Source organism: Gekko japonicus, unplaced genomic scaffold (genome assembly GCF_001447785.1).
Source record: "Gekko japonicus isolate JY-2015 unplaced genomic scaffold, Gekko_japonicus_V1.1 scaffold1170, whole genome shotgun sequence".
NCBI classification, from domain to species: Eukaryota; Metazoa; Chordata; class Lepidosauria; order Squamata; family Gekkonidae; genus Gekko; species Gekko japonicus.
In genome coordinates this window covers 83,168-95,891 of record NW_015168082.1, presented here as the reverse complement: position 1 = coordinate 95,891, position 12,724 = coordinate 83,168, and the positions used below count along the sequence as shown (strand labels likewise).

The window sequence follows — 12,724 nt, the reverse complement described above, 5'->3', positions numbered from 1 at the left end:
AGACGCAGGTAGGCTGCGACGACAATCATCGTCTTGGTGAAGACCCTTGGGGCGCTGGAAAGGCCGAAGGGAAGAGCCGTGTACTGGTAGTGGAGGTGGCCAATTGCGAATCTCAGGAATTGGCGGTGGGAAGGGTGGATAGTGACATGGAAGTAGGCGTCCTGGAGGTCGAGGGTGGCCATCCAGACGCCTTCCCGGAGTAACGGCAAAATCTGCTGCAGGGACACCATGCGGAAGCGGTGGTAAGTGACGAACCTGTTCAGTTCCCTGAGGTCTAGGATGGGACGAAGACCTCCATCCCTCTTCGGGACTGTGAAATATCGGGAGTAGAATCCTGTGTGTTGGAAGTGAGACGGAACTGGTTCGATAGCTCCCTTTTGCAGAAGGAGGGACACTTCTCTGAGGAGAGGTGGGGAAGGTGGGGTGAGGACGACTGTGGGTGTCAAAGGTGGACGGTCGAATTGGATCCTGTAGCCGTGGGTTATGATGGAGAGGACCCACTCGTCTGTAGTGACGTGGCACCAGGAACGGATGAAGGGGTAGAGACGGGTTTTGGCTGACTCGGGGACAGGGAAGTCAAAAATTCTGTTTAGACGACTTGCCCTGTTTGGGACGAGACGTTTGTTGGGCAGGGCCTGCCTTTGATCTTTGAAAGGAGGACTTTTGGCTGCCAGTATAAGAACGAGGTCTCCATCTGGTGTCTGGAGACTGACGGGACGACGGGACTCTCTGCCCAGAGCGGGACCAAGACCTTGGTTTGGCGGAATGGCGGAACGTAGAGGAGTTCCCCAAAGACCGGTAGGCCTTGATACTCTTATCGAGATCCTGTAACGAAGAATCTGTATTGGCATGGAAGAGGCACAGGCCATCGAAGGGCATATCCTCCACCGACGTACGGGTGTCATAGGGAAGGGAGGTCGTTCTCAACCAAGAATGACGTCGAAGCGCGACTGCTGACGCCATGGTCTTGGATGAGGCAATTTTACCTCAGACGACGAAAAACAAAAAGTCTCCTTTTAAAAAAAAACCACAGAAAAGAAAGAGAAACTGAAGAAAAACTGAGGCGAAAAACGAGAGCTAATCACTAAAAAGTGATCCAAAAGCAGCGATCCGGCCAGACCTCTCGAAGAAAAGTCTGCTCAGCGCGGCGGAAAGGAAAGAACTGGCGGGATGTCCGTGCCTGCCCTTCTGGGCATGCTCACTGGGGCTCCTGAGCATGCTCAGTTGGGCCAGGCACGAAAATCCTTTTAAGAGAGCTTGCTAGGCACCGGCAGATCCAGCACAGGCGCACTAGATCCCATTGGTGTGAAGCACAGAGACCACGAAGAAGATCTTTTAGAATGCTTATGTTTAAAAACCCTGCCTTAGAACAAGACCAGGTAGGGCATGTGCAGGGCTGAAGGACAGAGGACACTTTTTTGCACTTTTTTATTGTATTCTTTGCTCGATCTGTCACTGCGCAGTGTATGTCTGTGAGATTTTTTAATAAATCCTTTTCCATTTTAAATGTCCTTTACTATTTGAGCACACCTATCTAAAACAGGTACTAGGGGAAGGGAGGCAGGTGGTTGCTAGATCGCTGTTTTCCCAGGAGTCTCAAGGGCAATAAACCATTCCTGTGATAACCAGTTGTTAGGTAGCAGGAGACATGGGCACTAGGCAGAGTAAAATGGCAACACAGAAAGGAAGCTAGGAGTGCTGGCCCTCTTGGTGGGAATTCCAGAATTGACCAGCTAGTGACAGCATACAAAAGAAGAGCAAGAAAATCGTTCCAAGATACAGGCGGACTTGGGAGAGTGGTGCATCACTGGGCAGAGACTCAGGATGGCCACCGAGTGCCTTGATGCCTAGGAGGGCCAAAAGGGAAGTGTGCTTGCACGTCAGTGGGGCTGTTCCACAACAGTATAAGTGCCGTTAAGTGGTTGTCTTACCTCCATGTGTGGAATTAGTTATCCCTTCCCTGCCTAATTTGCCTTAGTAATTAACAACACAATGAGAAAGGCCAGCTTCAAAGTTAGCTTTCCCACTACATGGTGCCTAATATAAAAGTATCACTAATCTCTAAACTTCAGGACTCATTGGCCAAGACTCCCAAAGCAAAATCCAACATTCAGAAGTATTCTTTTAAAACAGAGAGGTGTTTAATGGAGCGTGTGTAAGTTCATGTCTCAAATAATGACTTAGCTAATTGTTAAGGCCAACATCTAAAGCCCTGCCCCAGGTGAAAATATTTTTGTTTGGTTAATATTATTGCATTTCTGTTTTGGCCTTACAGAATTTATTTTTATTCCTGAAGCTCTTTTATTGTTTATTTGAAGGTCTTTCTGAGTTTGTCCTGTGCATTTTTATGTGGCTGCTTTTATTAATGTTATTTATTACTATTTTAATGGATTTAATCTTATTTTGGTTTTACTGAATGTATTGTAAATTGTATATACCAAGTAATCCAAATAAATAAATATCTCAGTAATTGCTGTCTCTCACAAATCTGATCTGATTCTACAAAAGCTGGCTTTTAGCCTATTAGAAGTCTGAGGGCTAGGCTCTGTATACACTAATGCAGACCTGAAGCTGAGATGTTAGAATTATTAATCTTTCGTTTCTTTTCTAAATTGCATGTACAAGTTTATTTTTGTAAACATTCTGTTTTCTCTAATATATATATTTTGTTTTTTAAAAAATTACTCAAAAAGTTATGGTTTATTTCAGTAATAGGTTTGTTCTCAATTGTAACCAGCTTGGGGCAGATGCTGTCTTTTGTTTATGCTACTCTGTAAATCACCATGTACACTAATAGGACTTTATGAAACACGGTCATTTGCAACATTTATATATCTCTCTGCATTCATGAACTATTATATCCAGAAAAATAAAGAATACTTTCCCCCCTTAATCAACCAAAGATGAGGAAAATGTTTTGTGTTCACCCGACAAGTTTTATTACCAGAAAAAATGTTATCAGCCTCCACATCAGCTGTATGAAAATATTAGATGCTAAAATTTTACTTTAGTAGTTCACTTCTGGCCCTGTCTTAACAGTTACGCCACACTCCAATACTTTTACCCCACAATGTATTTACAGAACACAGCTGTATCTCTCTTTAAAGATAGATGTTCTGCCCTTTCGAGACTCCTCTCAGCGAAATTCATACTGCTTTTAAGTAAACTGGGAACTGGCATCCAAAAGAGAAGACTCCATCCAAGAACCACAATCCTGTGGGGTTCATTTTTTAAAAGTGAGGTGGCAGTTAACAGACTTGATGACGCAAAGCTCCTCAGCCCCCACTCCACTGGTGGCAGTTTTAGCAACAGTCAGAAAAGCATCTTGCACTTCCATAAATAACAGATGAATTCTGTAAAATACTTTAATACATAAACAGTTTGAGCTATTTTAGTTTCAGTCCTGTTTTTATTAGTAGTACTACATCAGCAGTACAGGCAGTAACAGGACACTGCATTACACTGGTTCTATAACTGAATTTTGTTCTGCTGGATAACAAGTCCCAAGGATGGTTGTTGTTCTGGGAACAAGCCTTGGAAGTCTACAGGCTAAAGTGTTCCCTTTCCCCTTGCATACAGAAGAGGTCTGCATTCCCAACAAGTCTTCCATTCCCAAAGCAGGGCAGGGACTAGGTAAGAGAACATGTGAGCTTCAGGATTTCCCAGTATCAATAAGGGTCCTGGTCACACGGCGAATTTGCCGCGGGAGAGCCACGGGTGGTGGGCGGATTATCGGGATGCGATCACACCGCAACATCTGGCAAGTGGAGCGCACCTGTGGCCAACCCGTGGCATACCGCCGAAAAAGCGCAATAAAAAAACAGTACCTCAGATGTAGTGGCAAACGGTTTGCCACTGGCTGCCTCCGGACTCCTGCGGTATGATCACGCACTGCGTTTCCCTCCGGCCCCTCGTTAATGCGCAGGCGGGGAGGACAGGACCCGTGGTTTGCCGCCGACGCATCGGATCGCGTTCTGGCGGCTCTAATTGCACCGGAGCAATTAGCCACGCCTCCCCCGCATTATCCGGCCGGTGTGACCGGGGCCAAGCTATGGTTTGTCATTACATCTGAATGGAACTCGAATTCACGAAGAACAAAGTAACCCAAGGACTACCATGTAAGCACTGGTCTAATCACACTGCAGTTAATACCCACTTATCTAGAACCTTTTAGTTATTGTATGCCAAGCCAACTGACCACTCTTCAAATGACCTCCTGATTCCAGAACTGCCAGGCGTACATGGCATGGCTCAACACATTCTCATACATCCCTTTTCAATGCTTGTAGCGCAACATCCTATTCACTCACTCAGCAGATGTGCGCTCCAGCCGACTTGAGAGGAAATGTAACACTCCCAAATAAAAGGAAATGACACAACATCATTGTTAAAAGTCAGACTTTCAAGCTGCTTGTCTCTAGAGATGTGAAGGCCCCAGGAAAGAAAAAGAGAAATATCCAGGAAAACCAGTTTTCCAGTAGAAAAAACTGGTAAGTTTGAGGGAGTACTAAAAAACAAACAAACCTATATCACCTCTTTTAGAATGAAATGCTTTTTAAAGACAAGATTTTCTTTACTCAAAATGTATAGCATGAAAAAAAAATATGTAGAACAATCTACAGCCTGAGGTGACGATTACTATGTATACTTTAGATAGATTTTGAAGATAATTTATTGCTAAAACACGAATAACTTTGGCAACTATGAATGAGCTATAACATTTGATGATAATACACTAAAGACTAGTTCAGCATTTTCAATGTTATAAAACTGAACTCCAAAGATGCCAGAAGTCCTATTGTTTCTTTATGAGATTGCGTTTCTATCCAAATAACACTTTCCATTGTTTACTACAAAATCTGTTTTCTCAAATTCAACTTTTTAAATGGATGTGTTAAGATGGCATGGGGCACAGCAGTTTGCAGCTCCTTCTCCAGTATTGGGAATATTTATTTATCCAAGAGTTTTTTATGCCTCCTCATCAGTATTCTGCTTTATATTTGCAGTTTGGCTTTTAGAAGACTAAAGCATTTGTACTTCTAAATTGCATAAATATGCCAACTAGTACAAGTTTACAGTTATAAATTATATGTTTTATGTTGTTAAGGGAGTAAAAAGTTTAGGTTGATAGGAAAGTAAGTATTGTTTCAATGCTTTCTGGAAATACTATACTTCTTGCCACTTCAAAGAAAAAAACACTGCTACATAAGTAGATGTGTACAATGGATGCAAGTATATAACTGGCACCAAAAATGTTGATGAAAAAATTAAACAGAAGTCCCCAATACAGCACAAGCATTGAGAGTGAAGGGTGGTCATGTCACTTGCAACGAGTAACACCACAGCTTCCAACTGATGCCTGCAAACTGATTCCACGCAGCTGTTAAAGGGAAGATAAAATATCACACTCAGCGCACGGAATATGCAATATCCCTGCAAAAATGCGGCTCTGGACCACACACACCAAATAAGCTTAGGCACAAGAGACATGCAGAAAACACTAAACAGACCAAATTTTCATACAGTACTGCTTGTTCAGAAAACTACTCAACACAAGACCATGAGGCACAGGCTAGAAGTTACAAGAAATTGGTACACATGAAATATATTTTCCTGTAACACTTTATGACAGCACTTTCCACCACCTCCACCAAGAACTACTTACGGCACCAGGATGTCCAGGCTGATTGGCTACCATGCGTTGTAGTTCAATTATTCAACTATGCTTGAATTCCTCATTTTTAACACCATGTACACTTGGTTTAAATGAAACATAAACACTGCAAGCTCTTAAAACAGATTTTCAATCTGAAGATACATCCACAAAAGTCACTAGCTTCTTGCCCACACAAGTTAACAGGCGATATACATCAGTAGCTTGAAAGCAAACAAGAACAGACTCTCATCCACTCTGTAAAGGCTTTCTGGCCGGGTCACCTGGAAGGAATTCTTACTCTTCCCAGGCCAGCAGGCACATGGCTGTTTATAAACCTGACTTACAGTTAAGAAGACTGCAACATGGAGGCAGAGAGAAGCATCATCTTTGAACTGAGAACACTAGCCAGTATTTTGCATACTTCGCCATAGTATCAAGAAGCATTTTCTCTGTTGGTCTCCCCAAAGTACTAGAACCTTATTTACCTAACATCTTCTCAACAATTCTATGTTCATTTTCAACTTCGTTCCTGGCTTCCTAGAGGTTTTCTAAGCAACTGGGCTACATTTTACAGGCACGTAGGCTATTCACCTCACAAAGGTACACTCGAGAGCTATTAATCTTTTCCCCTTTACAGAAACTGATACAGCCAAATGTTTTCCAACTTCCAAAAAACACACCAAAAAAATTCTGCTACATTTTAATTGTAATTTATTGTAAACAGCTTTTTAAACACTAGGTGTACACCAAAAATGCAAACTGGATAACATTTCTAAAAAGCTTGCAAAGCGTGAGGCCAATTTTTTCATTCACTGTGATTATTTATATTAAGATGGTATCATAGAATCTTAAGAATTTTTGCAAAGAAACAGGTTTTTTTTAAATGAACCAACTGCTTCTTCAGATTCTTACTGAGTACAATAAGTAAGGCTTCTGTAGTATTTCAGTCATTACGGACTAATGGCTTTATGACCTGACAATATATAAAGATCAAGCAACAGTAGAGTGGTACTTATATCTGAGCTAATATAGTCTAGAATTCTGCAAATATACTACATTCAAGAACATAAGAGAGATTGTCAAGTTTATGCCAAGTCATTTCAAGGAGCAAAAGGGATCTAAAACCCTTCAATTTTGAAATTTACTATGAAAAATTTTAAAACTGCTGAAACATATTTGTCTCTGTTTCCCCAATTTTCCCCTTAAAACATTTAGCAACTATCAGATTCTACAACAGAAACCAGCACAAAGAATGGGTTCTGCTGAAGGGCTATTCATTCTTCAGGAACATAAAATGCATTTTAATGCCAGCTATAAAAAGAACTCTTCAGCAAAACATTTCCTTCAAAGCTTCTCCATTCTGGATATGCAACCCCTACCCCCCACATCTAGAGGTGGAGTGGGTGGGAAAGGAGGGATAGATTCCTAGCATTCAAACATATGTTCTTCAAAAGCTCATTCTTTGCTTGCCAGTGACAGCCCATGTTTCAGAGTTGAGAGTTCTTACTTCCTATTATTTCTAAACTTTCCATGGAGAGCTAGTGTGGTATAGTGGCTAGTAAGTCAAACTAGGATCTGGGAGACTTAGGTTCAAACCCCACTATGCAATAAAGTTCATCAGATGACCTTAGGTCACTCTCTCTTAGCCTCATCTACCTCACAGTCGTGCTGAGGGCATAAAATTGGAAGAGCCCTATAAGCCACCTACACATAGACCACTTTGTATTTCCTCACTACCACCTGCCTATCCTAAAGAGAGTCAGTTTGGTGTAGTGATTAAGTGTGCAGACTCTAATCTGGGAAAACCGGGTTTGATTCCCCACTCCTCCACTTGCAGCTGCTGGTGTGACCTTGGGTCAGTCACAGGTTCTCTCAGAGCTGTCCTTGAAAGAGCAGTTCTTGAAAGAGCTCTCTCAGCCCCACCTACCTCACAAGGTGTCTTTTGTGGGGAGGGGAAGGGAAAGGAGTTTGTAAGCCACTCTGAGACTCCAATCTCTTCTTCTTCTAAACAGACCAAATATTTGCAAAACATAACCACTAGAACCCAGAAAGCCCCAAGATACTTCACGTTATTCTTCCACTGCATCACAAATGGCTAGCTTGAATGCCAGCATGCCCCCTAAACAATTATTCCCAAGTATGACCACTTGATAGATTTAACATTGCTATTTCGTAACAAACCCACTGGCTGGAAAGTCTTCAGTTCAAAATTCACTAAACAAGAAGCCTTATTATGGGATCCTTCAAGTACCACACAGCTTCCTACTTTTTTCCATATGTGAACACAGATGCAACTCCAGCCCGTAATGGCCAACAGCCTGAACCTATTCTAGTCACCAGTCTCAGGTTTAGCCTGTACCCACACTACTCGACTGAAATAAGATAGGAGTCTTCACAACACACAGGGAGATCCCATAACGCGGCAAGAGAGGATGTGTGTATGCAAAGCATATACAAGGTCCCAAGTTCAATCCCTGACAACTAAGAGGATCACTGAGAGAAGAGCAAGGGGAAACCCCGCCCTGAGACCTTGAAGAGCCACCCCAGTCAGCAAAGACAACACTGAGCTAAGTGGATCAGTAGGCTGATTTGGTAGAAGGAAGCTTCTTGTGTTCTGAAAACAGCCCGTACAGCACTGGCAGCACTTTCCAAACTTTTATCTTTATCAAGGATACAAAAGTTTCATCTGTTATGATACACTTAATGTGAAGAAAAGGCAGGCATCATCCCCAGCTCCCTCTACCTCAAGGAGAAAAAACTGAGGGAGCACAAGAAGGGGTTCCAGAAAGCCACATGTGTGAACAAGAACACAGAGTCCCCCAAGGACTTATCACTAAGCAAGTATGCAGCGGTGATAGCAGGCTCCGGACCCTATGCATGATTATTCAGAAGTATGATACTGTATTAACCAAGATTTACTCCCAATGAAGGGTGAACAGAATCACCACAGCCGACAACGAAATTTGCACAGAAACAAGTCCAGAGATGTTACATAAAAGGTGTCCTGCTGGATCGGACCAGTGATCCATCTAGTCCAGCATCCTGTGTCACATGGTAGGCAATCAGTTGCCCTGGGAGGATAACAAATAGAGACCAAGGCATTCCCTTAATCATGTTGCCCCTTGACAGTGGTACTCAGACATTTCATTTATTTGATTTGTATCCCGCCCTCCTTGCCAAGGCAGGCTCAGGGCGGCTTACATAAAATATATTGAACAACTAAAACACGAAATCCAATAAAACCACTGGGATGTGCAAATCCCCTTTAATCACCATGGCTAGTAGCCTTTTATGAGCCTATCCCCCAAGAGTGTCTATTCACTTTTTAAAACAACCAATGCTACAGGATACCACCAGATCCTGTGGCAATGTATTCTACAAGTTAAATTAAGCTTTGTGAGAAACAGCACTTTTGTCTGTCCTGAATCTACCAACACCAGTTTCATCTGAGGCCAGTTCCTAGTATTTTGGGAGAGAGAGGAAAACCACTCTCTATTCTGAGTTCTGATTTTATAAATCTCTACTATGCCCCCCTAGTCATCTTCCTTCTCTGTAGCCAGCAGAGCACTGCAACCTACACAGATTTACTCGGAAGTAAGGCACAGCAAAACTCAACCTACACACATGGACAGGCATAAACAAATCACTGAGCGCAACAGCATGACTCAACCCCATGCAACTTTTCCTGAGAAGCAAGTCCCACTGAGCAATGCAGCTAGCAGCTACACTTCTGTAAATGTTGAAGCAGGAATTTTTTTCCTATCAGATTCCAAAGGGTCCATTTCCAAGTACGTGAGCACAGCATCCCTCCTTGATCCTACACACAAATTCAAGAGCTCTGCTCACATATTACAGTTTCTAAGAAAAAGTCAACATGTGTTCATTTTACAAATGAAACTGGGGACCAGCACCTGGATAAATGTGAAGTTTAAACCACAAGTTAGCTGCATGTGCATTAAATGTAACATGAGAATTACTCAACATATGTATAAAAGCAAAAATCAAGCATATACTGTACACAGACTGTACGTGCATTCATTGTTACTTGTGAAGGGGGGTAGTCCCCAGCTAAGGTCTACCAAGGTCAAAATATTATCTCCTCCACTACGGTCCCTCTCACAGCACCTACCACCTGATCTCAAAAATTACTGAACACGGGAATCTTTAGCATGCAATGCAGATGATCAGCCAATGAGCCACAACTGCAAAAACAAGTTTCACATGAAGACACCCTTAAACTTAGACAAGCCTTTTACATCCCCTGATGATCTGCTCCTTCCAGCTGGAAATGCCAAGGGCTGAAGTTAAACCCAGTACCTTCCGCAATCAAAGCGGATACTCTTGTATCTGAGCCAGGGCCCCACCAAGAATCAACCATAATCACAAGTTTCACATGAAGCCATCTTATACCAAGACTTTTTTTAAAAAAACCTGCTATTTGCTACTTCTAAGCGAGTGCCAGAGACTGAATCTTGGGACTTTCTTCGTGCAAAGGAAATGCTCAGCTACCAATGCTCAGAAACCCAACACAAGCTTCGCAGGCAGGTACAGTTGCACGAATAAAAACTTTTGCACACCCCCCTACAGTCTGCTCCTTCTAGCTAAGGACGCCACAGTTTGAACCCGGGACCTTCTGCATGAAACGCAAATGCACGAAGCCGCCATGTACGGAGTCAAGACTTTCGCGTCCCCCTGCTGTCTCGGTTCCTTCTAGCTGAAGACAGACGCCGGGGAACCAAACCGGGGGGACCCCGCGCTTGCAAGGCAGGTCTCTGCCACGGAGCCGAGGGGCGCCGCCCCCTCCCCCCCTTCCAAGACGCGAGAGGCGGGCGAGCCCCGTCCGCGTCCCTCGGAGAGGCGCACCTGCTGCGGCGGCGGCGGCAGGCCCAAGCGCGCGTGGTAGTGGCGTCGGCGGCCCCGGGCCGGGCTGCACGTCCTCCCCGAAGATGAGCCTGAAGTCGAAGTCGTCGTTGGCGCCGCCGCAGTTTGCCGCAGTCATCGGGGGCCGGGTGAGCAGAGCCCAGACCCCGCCGCCGCGCCGGGCTTCGCTGGGCTGAGGCGAGAAGGTGGCAGGCGAGGGAAGAAGGAAGGGCGGACGGCTGCTTCACCCGCACCCTTAAGGCCGCCTCATAGCGGGCAGGAGGAGGAGAACAAGGACGGTGGCGACGCGCTCGGCGAAAGCAGCGGCGGCGGCGCTTCGCCCTCTTGGCTCCTCGGAGCGCGTCTGTCACTCACAAGTGCCGGAGGGAGGGGCCGGGAGGGAGAGGCGACCTGGAGCAAGGCACAGGCCCCGCCTCCCCGGCCGGCCGGCCCCGCCCCCTCCTTTTGCCTCAGGCCCGGCACCCTCGTTCCCTTTCCCGTACTGGCTGGCCAAAGGGAGCGAGACGACACGGGCGCACTTACACGCTTGACGTCCGGTTTACCATCGCGCCGTGGACGCGAGGTGGTTGGCCAAGAGGTAGCCCTGCTGGCCGTGCAAGCGTAAACGGAGCTAGATCTAAGGTTGCCAGGCTCCGGTGGGGGGCCTGGAGAGCTCCCGGAATTGCAACTGATCTACAGGCTGCAGAAGCAAGTTCCCTTAAAGAAAACGGCTGCTTAGCGAGTGGAATGTATGGCATTATACCCCGCTGGAGTCCCTCTCCTCCACAGGCTGCACCCCTAAATCTCCAGGAATTTCCCAACCTGGAGCTGAAACTCGATTTCTCAACCCATTCGCTTAAATGGATTTAGAAAGGTCTAACTTTGCTTAGGATTGCACTCTTTCAAGAAAAGGGGGGCCCTAACAATGCTATCCTATGTAGTTATCCATGGAGGCCATGTTAGTCTGTTTTAGGAAATGAAACAGAAGTGTCATTTAAAACCTTGAAGACTGTCCGGTCGTTGATTTCAATAAGCTTTTTTGAGTCAGAGTTCACTTCTTCAGGTATATGAAGAGAAAATCGTTTCGGGAATCCTTATAGGGAAAATTACAGAAGGGGGGGGGAGTTGAAGAAGAGAAAGTTTTGGTGTGAATTACAGACTAAACACAGAAGAAGCAAATATGATTAAACACATCTTCTGTTCCCTGTTCCGAATCCCTATGAAGAGAGAGGCAAATCTGATTTAATGGTTCCAGGTTTGTTCTTCAGATTAACATCATGCCTCGATCAAGCCTATTGATAACTGCTCACTGCTGTTGGTTGCAGCATAGCTCTACCGAACTCTGTATTGGGTGGTATTTTAAAATAGAGGTGGATTGTCTTTAAAGTATCACTGCATTCTATTCACAGATGAAATTAACTTTTTTACAGTGCATTTCTGAAAACACTTCCTGGGAGTAAGTCCCAATGAGTAGACCTATGTATCAATTCCGAATACACCAGTTTAGGATTGCTCTCTTACTGATTCTGTCTTGGGGGGGGGGCAATGGAGGATGGGGGAAGTCGCTTCAGTCACTTTCATACAGGTACTCTAGGCCTACTTATTTCCACCCTTGGTTTTATTCCCTTTTCAGACAAGTATATTATTGCAAAGTGGCAGCCTTCTTAGGATGCAATTCTAAACACATTTCATGAGATTCGGCTGTTAATCTAATGCAGCAAAAATATATATTTTTAAAAAATCTCGTGTCGGTCTTTTTAGGACTTGTTGCAACATAAATAAACGGATGTGTGCCCTTTCAGGCGCGGGTAGCACGAATTAAGGAGAGTTAGAGACTCTCTTTATTGTATCGCTTTGAAATAATCTTGCCTCTTTAACTTTCACAACCATCACCGGATAGTGTTTTGCTCACTGGATGATGGGCGGTCTTCAGGGAGGTTACACTCTTTATTGTATCGCTTTGAAATAATCTTCAGGGAGGTTACTATAGCTCCTTTCCTGCTTTCTGGAGAGGAATAAAGTGTTTATTTTAGTAGAATGTCATCGATTTCTATGCAGGACTTGGCGGGGTGTCTGTTTATTTTTAAGATTTGTGCCCCCTTAAAAGCCTAAACAGAGGTATTGAAGCATAAATTGCCATGGGATACAGAATATTGTTTATTCGTTTCTAGAGACCTGTTCGTGGCGGTTCAAATAAGTAAAATCAAT

General features: G+C 44.3%; 1 protein-coding gene across 1 annotated transcript in view; it reads right to left on the bottom strand.

Moving 5' to 3' along the window:
• Positions 1–10,898, bottom strand: part of NFATC3 (nuclear factor of activated T-cells, cytoplasmic, calcineurin-dependent 3) — a 77,397-nt gene extending 66,499 nt beyond the window's left edge. The window contains exon 1 of the mRNA XM_015414696.1: positions 10,520–10,898. Within this exon, the coding sequence (XP_015270182.1) occupies positions 10,520–10,655 (136 nt within the window). The 5' untranslated portion in view covers positions 10,656–10,898. The remainder of the gene's footprint in view (positions 1–10,519) is intronic.
• Between the last annotated feature and the right edge of the window lie 1,826 nt (positions 10,899–12,724).